Below are 15271 nucleotides of genomic sequence, written 5' to 3' on the forward strand. Positions count from 1 at the left end.
GATCTTACCTCTTCTTTAGTCATTGGAGGTGACGCACCCACAATAGCATTCACCAAAGATGCCTTTGGTTTAACACCATCACCACTTATCTCATGTCCCAAATACTCCACACTTTTTTTCGCAAATTTACACTTACTTAGTTCCACCGTTAACCCTTTATCCCCCAACACTTCCAACACATGTTCCAACCGCTCATCATGCACACTCTTATCTTTTCCAAAAATCAATATATCATCCTGGAAGCACATAACCCCCTTGAATTTTCCAAACAGTTTGTGCATTAGTCGTTGAAAAACTGCTGCAGAGGACGCAAGACCGAAAGGCATCCTCTTGTATTGAAAGCATTCAAAAGGTGTGATGAAGGCCGTTAGTCTTTTAGAATCCTCAGATAAGGGAACCTGATGATAAGCAGACGACAGGTCGATAGTGGAAAACCAGCATGCTCCCTCAAGACTAGAAACCATTTCCGTAATCTTAGGTAGGGGAAACCGATCAATCAGAATATTGTTATTCAAGCATCTTAAGTTTACACATAAACGGATTTTCCCATTGCTGCGCTGAGCTATAACTACAGGCGAAATCCATTCTGAACTTTCGATTGGTTCTATTACATCCATTAATACCAATTTGTATAGTTCTTTTGAAACTTCTTCTCTAATCATGATCGGCACAGTTCTGACTTTATGAATTTTGGGTACAGCTTCCTTCTTTAATATAATTTTGTGCTCAAACCCAGTCAGTTTCCCCAAACCTTTACTAAAAATTCTTGGAAATCTTGTTTGTATATTGGACGCCAATTAATGTTTATCATTCAGTATCAATACTTTTTCTTTGCCATTTGGGTCCAGGATCATCTGCAACTGTCCTTGATCCTTCCAACCCAGAACAGATGGCCCTCTTTTAGCCACATATAGTTTTCCTCTGGCGTTCCTGTTTTTGAATGTAAATACCAGCCATCTAAACCCTAACAGATCAATCTTTTCTCCGGTGTAACTTTCTGGCTGAATATTCGGTGGGGCTAGTTGTTTGCCTCTTTTTTCCCGGAAAGATTTGTTCCATACATCCTCATTCACAATTGTGAAAGGTGAGCCTGAGTCTGCATACATTGTAATGGGTACTCCTCCAATTTTAATGTCACATATGGGTTTTCCTTTGGTGTTTACCTCCGTTATATTAAGAATGAAATTCTTATCCTCATCAGTTCCTCTGGGCTCTATTGTTTTTTCCTCCATATCACATTTAACAACATTTTCACCTTCATATATACATTTGACTGTTTTCTTTTTATTTTTGCAAACTTTTGCAAAATGGCCCACAACTCCGCATTTGCTGCATCTCAATTTTAAAGCCGGGCACGATTTGGAATATGCCAGGTGGTCCTTGCTATCACACCTGTAGCATCTTCTTTCATTTTCTCCACTCTGTAAGCCCTCCTCAGTTTTGCGATTTGTCACTTTATAAATGCCATCCTCATTTTTTTTAGTAGATTTCAGTTCTGAGAAGCATCTTTCAGAAATTTCAGCCTTCCGTACTATGGCCAAAATTTCATCCAATGGAGAGTCGCCATTTATCCATAGCCTTTCCTGAATAGATTGATTATTACAATGCATGACCACTTGATCTCTAATAAGTTCATCATGAATTGCCCCAAATTTACAGTCAAGAGCCAGTTTCTTTAAGTCTGCAATGTAGTCATCCACCAGCTCACCTTTCTCTTGTTTTCTCTGGAAAATTTATATCGGACAATTCCAACACATACTTTTGGTGCAAAGTATTTGTCGAGATTTAGCATTGCGGCATTAAAGGCGCAAATATCACCGCTTACAGGGTTTTTGGACATCTTATTATAAGTTTTTAAACCCATAGGACCCAAGGAATGTAACAAAATCCTTTTTTTCTGTTCAGCAGACATCTTGTTGTCTACATCAAGCGCCTAGATAATTTAAGAAATAGTCCTTCCACTCCAATCACTTGATGGGTGGTGAGTTACCCATTGCCCAGAATACTTGCGGAGGAACGATGGTAAAATTGGCCTGCGCCATATCAGAGGCAAAATCAAATAAACAAGGTAACTTAACTTGAAGACTTCTTCAATACTCCCCCTTTCTGGACCTGTTCTTAATTTGTTATATAACCCTTCAAAGTAAGGTGATAAAATAAAATGATTTGCCGTGCTTTTCCTTACTCCTTTTTTTTTTTTATCGTGTCCAGAACACCAGCGTGTAGAATACTGTGCAAATTTCAGATGAAATGATGTGGTAGCAGTACGTAGGGTGACGCGTGTTATTTTGATAGTACACGCGTCACTGTCGCTGAAGCGGCGTCTGATCGCGTCTCTGTTACTTGGAGACGCGTTGGGGAAATTAGCGTCTCCGCCTCCTAGGAGACGCTCACGGAAGAAGCGTCTGTCTCCCAGAAGATGCGTCAACGTGCTCTGTTGCCAAGGAGACGCTCGCAGCTGTTCTGGAACTGTGTGCGCAGGCGCCCTGTCACGAGTGCCGTCACTGCGTCTCAGTTTCCAGGGAAACGCCTTGAAGCGGGTTGGCGTCAGGTTCCCTAGGAGACGCTGGGAGACGCTCGTGGCACCGCCGATAATTCTTTGAAAGACGTGTAAGCGCACTCCGTTCAAACACTTATGGTAGTTCCAAAGATCACGTGCACAGCAACGGTCAGTGGTTGCGCACGCGGTAGAGTTCCACAAAATAAAAAAATAAAAAATCTTTCCTTCACTGACCACGAAGATGGAAATATCCCTCGAAGTTCGGTTCAAGATCAGCACCTCAAAATCAGCAAGCCGAAATAAGCAATCCAATGAATGTTCACCGATTAAGCCGAAATGAGCAATCTAATGGATGTTCGCCGGTAACCACTTTCGTCGCCAGATTGAAGTGATGCCGTACTCAAGACCAGGTAGAAAAATATACACTTTATTGAGTGAAGGAGTACAAGGGAACAGGTCCGTTGCAGGGAGAAGCTCAGGCTCAACTGACACAAGGAGGCTACACGTACTAGAACGTGGAATCTCCTTAGGTCAGAATCTAAGAGCATTCTAACTAAGAATAAGAACACACTACACACCTCTTCCCAGTGCTGCTTTTTCAAGCCCTTTTATCGTTTCTCACATAAGGCATGGATAGCGTTGTCAGGCCAGACCTGAAAACATGAGAATGTTGTAGTGTCTTCTTTAAATACGAAGAATCAGATGGCGCCAGTGATGAGATGAAAGTAGAATATTTATTTCAATAAATTCAGGCCCAATAAGAGCATTTAACAAGCCTATGGTCAGTGCTGCAATCTCGCCCAACTCCCAGCTGAGAATGTCTGAGAAAGCCGCACGACCATGGCAACAGAACACGGACAAAGATTCGAGTACAAACATATAGACATCATGGCAGATTAACATTTACAATTCCTCAAAGAATAATACCAAAATCCTCAATACAACAAAAGTACAACAACAAGTTGGAAGAAACAGATGAAAGAAGAGGAATGCAAAACTACAAGAACAGGCAAGAAAATCAGCAGCAGAGAGAAAGGGGAAAGAATGAAAATATAAATGCATGAGCAGGAAAACAGGAAAAATACCCGGAGGGAAAGAAAGACTGGAGATAAAAGAGGGCGGAGCTTGATAAGAGAGACAGAGATATAAAGAGAAAATAAAGAAACAAAAACAGCATCTAAATCAATATTTTAAAAATGAATGAGGGGCTTCAGTGTGTCAATGATTTTCAATGAGGTCCGCTTGTAACGTGGCTTTTACAAGCTGTATTAATTCTAGTCAGAGAGTTCAGCTGGTGAATGCAAATACTGCAGAGCGCGACACTGTGGTCACCGGTTCTTATCCCAGTGTAAAGCTAAGGTGGTTAGTACACCTGCGGGGGGAGGATGATTGTATAACGAATAAAACGCACGTTCCATTATCAGTGGCATCAAGGGTGTGGGCTAACAGGTCACAGAGTCCGGGCCCTGTAAGAAGGCTCCCTCCAAGCAGAGAAACTTAGTAAAGCTTTACACAGCATGAGTTCAGTTGTAAAAAACAGAAAACCCATAACATACTTATTGATGCGTGTTCTCATAAAATGCTACTCCGCCTCTAACAGTACCGCTAGCCCCTCCTACCCCAGTGCTGCCCTCCCACCCATCCCGCTAACACCCTCGGCTCCCGAGATACTGCCTCGGGGTATTTTGCCTCAAATGTGTCACTGTCGTTCCCGCTCTGCGTCCCCTCGTGTGCTCTAGCCCTTGGCTTCAGTATTGCCCGTGTCCCCCTCCCTCCTTCCCTTCGCGTCGCCTGCCTTGCCCTACTGTCCGTCCCCCTCCCCCCACCCCCCCTGGCCCCCCCAGGTCCCTCATCTTCCCCTCATTCCCTCGGTGTACCTGTCTCTCCCTTCGTTCTTTGCGTATCCTCCCCCCTCCTTCTCTCACTCCCCACTCTCATGTCCAGCCTCCTTCCTTGTCCTTTATTTCCACGCTCTCCCCACCCTCCCTCCCTCTCTGTGCCCGTTCTAGCTGCGCCTTCTCTGGCTCACCCTCCTCCTCTCTCTACACCTGTCCCTCCCTTCATTCTGTCCCTCTGCCCTCCCTCCTGTCCATCCTCCGCTCCCGCCCCCCGGCTCTGACAGGCCTCCGCAGCCCTTGCACAGTCCGGCGGCCCTGCGCGGGTGGAGCCCTGCCCGGAGCCCGTGGATGGAGCGCAGGTGCCCGGCGGGGACCTGGGGCGGCCCGTGATGGGCGGCCATGGCCCAGGCCGGTGGCAGAGAGCTCGGCGCCCCCCCGGCGGGGCTCCCACCAGAGCCCGAGGAGCTGTCCCTGGAGCAGGTGCTGAAGTGCTACGAGCAGCCGGTGAACGAGGAGCAGGCCTGGGCCCTCACCTTCCAGAGCTGCCGGGGGCTGCAGGGGCCAGGGGGGGCTCCGGCCGGCCGCCTCCTGGGGCCCTCCGCCCTCATCCTGCACCGGGATGGCGCGGTCACTGTGAGGGGTGAGTGTCTTCGGGAGAGAGAGTGCTGGTGGTGGTGGGGGTGGCAATGTCACTGTGATTTGTGGCTCCTGGAGGGCTTTTTTTGGGGGTGTAGTGGGTACCAGGGCTGGGGTAACTAAAGGAAACCCACTATTCGATGCCACTGCCGCAAGCTTTGTGCGTGCGTCTTGGAACCGTATTACAAAGCATGAATTCGAAGGACTGGGTGGGATTTTATTTTAAAAAATATTCGGGGCACGGGTGGATGCGTCTGTCGCTATGAGGGGTCCGATGGTTGTAGCCCGGTGAGGGGCAGCAAGTGCCTAAGAGATGACTCTGTGAGGTAAAGTGGGTGCTGTGACGGCCTCGGGAGGGAGTTCAGAGGAATGTGGTAGTTAAACACGCAGTGGGGGTGCAGAGGGCGTGCCTAGAGGCAAGGGCACATTTAAAGCAAGGGGCTTAGTGGGTAAGACGGATGTGAAGTATCCTCATGGAGACGGCTCAGAGGCTTTGCGGCTGGAAGCGAAATCGATAGTTAAAGGGGTTTGTTAAAACGACTGGGTCTCAGTTCATGGAACCTGGATTCGCAGGTGGTGCTGCAATTCATGCTTTTCGCGCCAAGAAGTCGCTGGGTGCATGCGTGCTCGATAAGTACATTTATTCACTCCTTCGTTCGTGCGCGAATCTCACTGGACGAGCTGCATGTGGGCTTCTCTCCGGGGCTGTCGAGGGGGTGGCTGCATTGGCATGGCTGTATGGTCTCACTCCTGGAACATCGGTGCTAAGGGGCAGGAGTGAGGTGCACTGGCAGAGCTGCTCGTGGGCTCCAGCATCGAAACGTTGGCGCATAGTGCAAGAAGGACTGGAGATGCCACTAGGAGGGCAGTGCTTAGAGTTCAGTGCTACCACAGCAGGGATGCTGCAAGACAGGGCTGAGGTGCATTTTATGAGCCAAGACATCCCTGCAATTGAATGGCAGGGTATGCTGCGGACAGCGCTGATGTACTCTGAAGCTGTGCTTGGAGTCAGAGCTGGAACAGCAGGGGCGCTGTAGGCAAAGACCGTGGTCACTGGCACAGATGGGTGTCGGCCTGGCACAGCTGGGCTTGTTGCAGGCTATCGCTGAGGGGCACTGGCAGAGCTGCCTGCTGTTTGTGGATGGTGGGATTTCTACAGGGACAGGGCGGTGTGAAGCAGCGCGGCATCTTTAGAAAATGGTGAATCTTTGGCCCACACATGACTGCCTTCATGTGTGACACATCTCTGGGTACAAGGGCCACACTCACCACAGCGCACAAGTCTCAAGTATGCCACAAGTCTCGCCCGAAGTGCCGTGCACTCAGGTGCAGTTCAGTGATATTGATTTCATTGTCATGTTTGAGCTCGGGGGAAACCCTACTTCTTTGTTCGAGGTAGGGTTTCCTTTCAGTCTCAACATAGTGCTCGCAACAACAGAAAGGTGCTGTCCAGTCGTGGAAGTGAGCGTGCTTTCCACGCAGCCCACTCTGTTAACTATCCCATTCCCCATCCAGCCTCCTGGTTACCACCACTGCACATGCCCCACACAGCTGCTTGCATATAACCACTGCACATTCCCCATACAGCTGCTTGCATATAACCACTGCACATTCCCCATACAGCTGCTTGCATATAACCACTGCACATTCCTCATACAGCTGCTTGCATATAACCACTGCACATTCCCCATACAGCTGCTTGCGTACAACCTTCTTGCGTATCATCACTGCACATTCCCCATCCAACCTCTTGTATATCAATACTGCAAATTGCCATCCCGCCTCTTGTATATCAGTACTGCACACCATCAGCCTCTTGTATATCACCAGGGCCGGTCCATGCTACCAGCCTAGCACGTGGCATTCCTGCGCCCACTCTCTGACTGCACAATCAGCCTCGCTTCGGGTTTGCTTTCTATTGTCCAGTCTAACGCCGACGGCTTCCGGAGCACTGTGCTGGGGAGGGCTGCGGGGAGCAGTGCTGGGAAGTAGAGGGCATTGTTTACACTCTGCTGCATCAACCCGGGTAAAAAGACAGGTCAGCAGAAGCGGCCGCGCGTCCTCCCTGCCCCCACCCTCTCTCATGTCTGAAAGGAGCTCCGCATCTTCGCCTCTTCCTGTCAGGAGTTCTCTCGTCCTCTGTGATGTGCTCTCCCCAGGCGTGTCCTTTAGGCGCCCTCCGCGCTCTCTTTCTCAGCCTCGCTGTATAGCACTCGTGGGCGTCCTTTGGTAACCCGGACACTGTCCCTTCTCCCCGGGTCCCAGGGGTCACGGAGGCCGCAGCAGGAACAGAAAGTAAACAAAACACCCTTATCTGTGCCCCCAGTACTTTGTCTTCCTCCTGATTCTCAGCAGCAAAAGAAGAGCATTGAGGGACTGAGAGTGGGACGGGAGAACTTGGTGATGTCATCGGAAGTTAAAAGCTTCGTGTGACGTCACCTCCGCTACTTTTCCTAGATTATTGCAGAATCGACACAGCCCACCCCGGTAGCACACTCTTTTAGAATGGCCACTCAGTATCACAGTCTTCATATATTCTGCTGTCGCGATAGTTCTGTCGCTAGGCTCTATCTCTCGGTCGTCTCACACCTATCATGCTTTTTCGGCCTACTGTATATTTACCACGTTTCTGCGATATACCGTAATGTTCTATTGCCGTATCAAACATACATGGATGGTATTAGCATGTTGCAAGGTGTCACTTAACACGAGCACAAAGTTGCTACTAACTCAGCAGCGTTACATGAGAGACCCACGGAAATTACACACATCCTAAAGTTGAGTAAGGCTCACCTCTCCGAGGAACCCCGCTCAACGGTTTCTTCCCAGGGTCTAAGACACTGGTGGCATATCCTATACCCTACCCAAGCCTGCTGCTGTCCATAAAACTGAGACCGAGAGCTCCAACCATTGGGATCAGAGCACAAGTTCACTTCTGAAAACTGAAAACCTCAGACACTAGCGTCAAAACTAGGTACACCCAGGCTCTACCGAAGGACATAGCCCCGCTGTCATTACACAGGCAGCAGACCAGAACTGACAGCTCCCGCACAGTCAGCAGGTCACAACTGACGGCTCCAGGCACAAGCATGAAGCCAGAACTGACAGCTGCTGGCACAGGCAACAGGCCAGAACTGACAGCTCCTGGCGCAGGCAACAAGCCAAAACTGACAGCTCCTGGCACAGGCAACAAGCCAAAACTGACAGTTACTGGCACAGTCAGAAGGCCACAACTGACAACCCCAGGCACAGGCAACAGGTCAGAACTGACAGCTCCTGGCACAGTCAGCAGGCCAGAACTGATAGATCCTGGCACAGTCAGCAGGCCAGAGCTGTCAGGTACTGACATAGACAACAGGCCAGAACTTCAAAACTTGATAAGAGTCACTGTTAACACCAACAAGAGACAGGGTAGTATTCAGTAAAACACATAAACGAGGTTCCTCCACTATGTCTATGAATATTTCTAGCCACTGCCAGTAACCCAAGGATTCACACCGATGTTTACTTTATCTGCATACTTAAACCATCACAACTGTCTATACTGACAAATGGAGAACATATTTATTTATGCAAACACACATGACCCAGTCACGCTGCTTTGTTAAAAAAATATATATGCCTTTATTTTTTAAAATGATACGTATGATCACTAAAAATGTAGCAGTGATTCCCCATGTGTAAATATAGACAGTTGTGAAGGTTTAAGAATACAGTATAGAACTGACGGCTCCTGGCACAAGCAAGAGGCCAGAACTGACAGCTGCTGGCACAGTCAGCCGGCCAAAACTGACAGCTCCTGACACAGGCAACAAGCTAAAACTGAGAGCTACGGGCACAGTCAGCAGGCCAAAACTGACAGATCCTGGCACAGTCAGCAGGCCAGAACTGACAGATCCTGGCACAGTCAGCAGGCCAGAACTGACAGTCCCTGGCACAGTCAGAAGGCCAGAGCTGTCAGCTACTGACATAGACAACAGGCCAGAACTTCAAAACTTGAGAAGAGTCACTGTTAACCCCAACAAGAGACAGGGTAGTATTCAGTAAAACACATAAACGAGATTCCTCCACTATGTCTATGAATATTTCTAGCCACTGCCAGTAACCCAAGGATTCACACCGATGTTTACTTTATCTGCATACTTAAACCATCACAACTGTCTATACTGACAAATGGAGAACATATTTATTTATGCAAACACAGATGACTCAGTCTCGCTGCTTTGTTAAAAAAATATATATGCCTTTATTTTTTAAAATGATACCTATGATCACTAAAAATGTAGCAGTGATTCCCCATGTGTCAATATAAATGGTTGTGATGATTTAAGGATACAGATACAGAACTGACGGTTCGTTGCACTTTCACCGGGCCAGAACTGACAGCTCCTGGCACAGACAGCAGGACATAACTGACAGCTCCTGGCACAGGCAACAGGATAACTGACTGCTCGTGGAACAGGCAAGCGGCCAGAACTGGCAGCTCCTGGCACAGACAGCAGAACATAACAGACGGCTCCCGGCACAGACGGCAGGACATAACTGACTGCTCCTGGCACAGACGGCAGGACAGAACTGACAGCTCCTGGCACAGACAGCAGGACATAACTGACTGCTCCTGGCACAGTCAACAGGCCAGAATTGACAGCTCCTGGCACAGGCAACAGGACATAACTGAATGCTCGTGGAACAGGCAACAGGCCAGAACTGACAGCTCCTGGCACAGACAGCAGAACATAACAGACGGCTCCTGGCACAAGCAAGAGGCCAGAACTGACAGCTCCTGGCACAGACAGCAGAACATAAAAGACGGCACCTGGCACAGATAACAGGACGGAACAGATGGCTCCTGGCGCAGACAGCAGGCTAGAACTGGCGGTTCCTGGCACAGGCAGCAGGCCAGAGCCCCTCTGTCCTTAAAACCGAGAGCCACAGTCACAGGCAACACGCTTTAAACCCACGGTAAGGAGCTCCAAGACTCTGACCCGGCTGAATACTACAGTCCTTCCGTCATATCTTGGTAGCTGGCCAGATTCCCCCGTTCTTAAAACTGATGGCTCTTGGCAAAGCCAGCAGGTTATAACCTCTGTGTCTTTAAAACTGAGAGCCTCAAACACAGGCAACAAATCATACGCCGACTCCCATTAAAACTGATAGTACCATATCAAGGCAACAAACTTTATCCCGACTCTCATTAAAAAACACACAACGCTCTGGAGCGGACTACTGCTCCTCTCGTTAAATCTGGGGGGCCCAGGCACTGGCAGCAGGTCAGAACCCCTGCTTCATTATAAGTGAAGGTCATGGACCCTTGACAGCGAGGGCAGGACATTTTTTAATATCCTGGACCCCATTCACCTCCTGCAGACCAACACCCACCTGTCAATAAAACGGGGAGGGGGTGGGCAAAACTATTAGGAAGGCTACCCCCGTCATTAAATGTGGGGCCAGAAACACGGGCGGTAAAAACAGTATCACTGCCATTAAAAATGAGGGCAGCAGACGTGTACCTGGGGTGAGGGGAAGGGAACACCCATCATTAAAACGGAGGGCCCCAAAACTATTAGGAAGGGTAATCCCCCTTATAATTAAAAGCGGAGGCAACAAACACTAGCTGCAAGACCAGAATCAATGTCATTAGGGCCACAGACAAGTACAGGGGAAGGTGATGGAGGGGGGCAGAACACCCATCATTAAAAAGAGAGGCACCCCTAAAACTAAGAGGAAGACAAGAAACCGACTGTCATTTAAACTGAGGTCAACAGACGTTCCTGGGGGAGGGAGCACAGCCATTCCATCATTACAGCTGAGGTCTCTGGCATTGGAGTAAGATGGTCACAGACCCAAGTCACCAGAACCCCTCTGTCACTGGAACAAAACGAGGGCCCGAGGCACTGGCAGTAACACAAGGACTCCACTGTCATTAAAGCAGCCTTTTGTGCCGGGGGGAGGTGGAAATGGCTCACTTGTATGTGAGAGCTCTCTGCTGGGTGTCCAGGGAATCCCAGACAGCTCTCAGTGAGCATGGCTGCCACTAATGCAGGAGCAGAGGCGCCAGGGTCCACTGCACTCCAGTTCTGTCTTTTGCTGCTCAATGGAAGGGGGCACATTATCTTTGCTTGCATTAAAGCCCATGGAACCCTAACTACATCACAACAGCGCCACTCATTATATTCTTCAGGATCTTCCAGGGCTTCCCAGTCATTGTGCAATACTCCCGAGGTGTCACATCACTTCATTTACACTAAGACAGAGTCGGAATAATGATTCGCAGTGGAGTGTCTGCGTGTGGGGAGTTGGGATAGAAGCATCAGTCGCAAGTCTGCTGGGAGACGGCGCTTTTCTGAATCCTTGTGAACTTTACATAGTCCTGTCAGAGGTATGATCCTGGTTGCTAGCCAAAAAATAAAGCGAGTAACACTATATATGCATTGAATTAAAAGAACCAGGGTGTAGCAGGAGCACTCCTATATGCAACATTTAGTTGGGATGAAGAGAACGAAGCATACATAGCATGTGGGTCAACGTAACTGTAGAAGTTCGAGGTTTGGGGGTACGCACCCTTTGGTGGACCCGCAAAGTTCATCCTTTTTTGGGTTACATTCCAAGCACAGTCAAAGTAATCTACAGTGGTAAAAAGATGTGCTACAATTAATGGACTGGGAGAGAAAACAATCCCTACAAACTCTCACAAAAGTTTATTTTTTATTGTAATTTGTCAGTTTTTAAAATTTGCTCCCTTTTTTCTTTTTTTTAGCAAACTTTTAAAAAGTGTCTCGTTTTGTCTTTTTTTAGTCAACTTTCAAAATGTGTCCACTTTACTATAGTTTTCTACACGTACACAGAATACACACTATTTTCCCTGATATTTCATTTACACCTATGTCTGCCAAGGTTTACAATTTGCATTTGGGTCACACTTTGTTTCTTTAAAATGACAGGGGTGCCACGTTATTCAGAAGAACGCAAGCGCAATAACTAATCTTATTATTTCCAATAGTTTGAATGTAGTTTTATATCTTTAGTTGTTTTGAACTTGTCAAGCTTATTTGTTAGCATTGTTTCTGAACAACAAAATGCTTTATTTACAACCGATGGGAAAATTAGTACATTTTTTAAATATGTGGAACTAGCTTGAGCAAGAAATGTCTCACGGGGGACAAGTTTGAGGATAAAATGTCATACGAGGGAGACATTTCCTGCTCGAACCAGTTTATCTCTTGGGAGCTTTCAATTCGATATATGTTCTCGTGGTCAATTTTCACATAAAATATTGTAAAGAGAATGTTGCATAATTTTTCAGGAAATTTAGCAAAATAACATTTTGCAATTTTGCACAGGAATGTTTACTAAGCAAAAATAAAATGCTTCCTCCTTCTGAGCAATGTCTGCTCCAAAGTCTAGGCCCTTGCCCTACGGCACATCAACCAGGGCGCGACCCTACTAATCGACCATTCACAATTCACCCTGACTCCTCTCAAGGGGTACTGCTAGGCACAGCGCTCCCTTGCCCTTCATAGTTCGGCCCGAGATCTATAAATAACGCTGATGAATGAATATCACAGTTGGTTTTAGACAGGTTATTTCTTATGTTTCTAAAAACAATGCTCCCTCTAACCAGTGTAAATGTACCCTGTCTTTGCTCGTAATAATTGTGCTTACACCCTCGGGTGGGGTGTTTTTAAAGATAGTACCGTTATAAAATAAAACGTGTTAAAAATTGAAGCATAAGAGAAGTGAACAACAACTTGGCATGGTCTGGGCACAGACACCTCAAGCACATCCCAGATCCCTGGTGGTATATTGCTGTAGGAGTGTGAAATATTATTGTTGGCATTTCATGTGTAACGTTGCAGTGCGCCTTGGTTTCCGTATGGCCTTTGTATCTGCCTATATTTCACCCAAGAAGTGTTAACATTATCTTACTTTTTTGTACACCATTGTAAATGGTAAACCCTCCATTTACCTACTATTACATGGAGGCACCCAGAAGTACTGCCCATTCTGCACCCTCCTTTTCTTTCTATCTCCAAGGCTCCCCTGATGCATTTCAGATTAAGTATAGCATTAAAGGGTGCACACTGATTGTAGACAGTGGCCAGTGGTCAGCATAGGTAGACAGAATGCTTGTGTGCGCCGCAAACCTCTGCTTGCTTGCAGCAATTCTACAGACCTCTGGATAACACAGCGTTGTGTATGGCTTACAGTAATGTAGGGACAGCTAGAATGCTTCCACTGCCAGATCATTAACTCCAACACAGTGATGAACTGATCTAGAACAGAACAGCCCCTCACTTAAAGAACTTAGCATTGTATCTGCGAAAGACCTGCCATTCCCAAAAATATTGATGACTAACCACCTGTTATGGTACCTTTCTACATCTGCTTACTATTTGTGTCTTTGAAAATGAAACATCCTGTGCGGGCGGGATGGCTAACGGAGCTGAACGCTCGCTGCTGATAAATGTGGTGTTATTAAGATCATGAGTTTGAATGCCAGCAAGGCAGATTCAGCGGTACCTATCTTTCCAAGGTAGGTAAATTGAGAACCATATATTGGGTAATTGTATCATCTGTTATTTACCTGCTCTTAGAAACGGCGTCAAAGCATCAAAATCCATGGGTGTTGCGTGGGAACACCCACAACAGGAATGGAACGCCTTCTTGATGCAGAGTAAGATAGCGCAGCAGCTTGCGCTGATTTGCCCTCCTCCACATCAATGAGGCCATGCAAAGCCACGAAGGCTGGCTTTGCGTCACATCATAGGTATGATTGAGAGGCGTGTGCTACCGGAGCGTCAAAAAAAAAAGTGATGCTCCGGCAGCGCAAACCTCTCATAAATAAGCCCCAAAATATTCTGTATGTTTTTTTTAGGCCTTTCACTGTCAGGTAGCTACGTATAAAATAACAGCCAGCTTAAATGAAAAATAAATAAAATAAAGTTGTTACTCAGTGGGAAATGCAATATAGGGCATTATAAAACCTCTGTTAGCTAATGTACTGCAGAGGTCTGTGTGTAACCGGACAGCAGCAGGATTAAATCTTGGTTGGTTCAGTGGAGAATAGTGACATGTATTTTTAGTGCCACAAGGTCACAGCCTATGACAGAAAGCACTGTGAATATTGAAGGAATTATTTTATATTTGCATTACACACAGTATAAGATAGGCCACTACAAAACGGTTTAATATTAAACAGTGCTTCCAAAAGGTAGATTTAAGTAATACCAGTGCATAAGCAATACCATTTTTTAATAGCTGTCCCTTCAACAGCTCCAGGTGAAGTAAGCTCCATGTAAATACAATTACAATTAAAAGCACGCACTTCACAGCGCAGTTGTTAACTCTTTGCACTACCACTCAAAAAAAAAATGTTTGTCATCACAAAGCTTTGAGTGATTCGATCAATTAAAACCAGAACCGGCTCTCAAGCATCTTTTACAGTTGCAGATTACCCTTTACATTTGTAGATCGGTTCACGGCACCCATTTGCATTTCATTCAGGAAGCAGGCGCCCTGGCACGAAGGACTCACTGAATCAAAATTCAGCTGAAGCATTTTAATGATCGAAGTGAGGCTTGGGGAATACGTGCACCCCATGCCCAGGCCTATAAGGCCCCCCTGGGGGTCACGCCCCACAGAGTGAAGACCTCTGTTCTAGACAAACTCGGTCCCTAGGTACTGGCAGGTGGCTGAATGAGATGATGATGAGAATACCTCCAGTGGGTCTCCCAGCGTTGGCCAAGAGCTAGGAGGGCGACAATGTACTACACAAGAGGTCTGGTGAAATGTCTGGTGAGATGTAGGTTTTTAGGACCCAAGGACTTCAGATAGTTTTATCCACATCTAAGGAAACACTGATTCCTCAGTATTTTCTCAAGGACAGTCCGAGTCAAAAACAAAATACTGCGGTATTCCCACTTAGCTGAATTACTGATCCCCACGGTATCCTAAATTCTGTCCTCGCTGACATTATTTTGAAGTGTCTGTAATACCCTGACAGTATTCCAGACACTTCAGAATAAGGACTGCTGGGTCTAAACTTGCCCTGGAGTCTTCTTGTATGAGCTGTGGTGCATCTTGCATTGCAGAGAGGTCTTCTTCATTTATGATTGGTTCATGGATTGGTGAACCCGTAGGACTCCCAATCATGAGTGCTTTTCTGAGTTGATTGCGTGTATCTTTTACCACACACACTCGAAAACATACTCCAGCTTGAACTTATTTCTTGGACATTTTTGCTTCATCAACTATCTTTTTCATTCAATCATTTGGTGTCATGTTTTTTTTATACAAC

The 15271-nt window shown here is 46.8% G+C and overlaps 1 protein-coding gene across 3 annotated transcripts in view; it reads left to right on the plus strand.

Annotated features, from left to right (window-relative positions):
- Window positions 1–4479: 4479 nt before the first annotated feature.
- Window positions 4480–15271, plus strand: part of SPIRE2 (spire type actin nucleation factor 2) — a 273533-nt gene continuing 262741 nt past the window's right edge. For 2 of the 3 annotated variants that reach the window (XM_069216797.1, XM_069216795.1), the window contains exon 1: window positions 4649–4978. In XM_069216797.1, coding sequence (XP_069072898.1) covers window positions 4738–4978 — 241 coding nt within the window. In that variant the 5' untranslated portion in view covers window positions 4649–4737. Of the gene's footprint in view, window positions 4979–15271 lie in introns of all 3 variants that reach the window. The other variant, XM_069216794.1, reaches the window with a different exon arrangement.

This window comes from Pleurodeles waltl, chromosome 12, assembly GCF_031143425.1.
Source record: "Pleurodeles waltl isolate 20211129_DDA chromosome 12, aPleWal1.hap1.20221129, whole genome shotgun sequence".
NCBI classification, from domain to species: Eukaryota; Metazoa; Chordata; class Amphibia; order Caudata; family Salamandridae; genus Pleurodeles; species Pleurodeles waltl.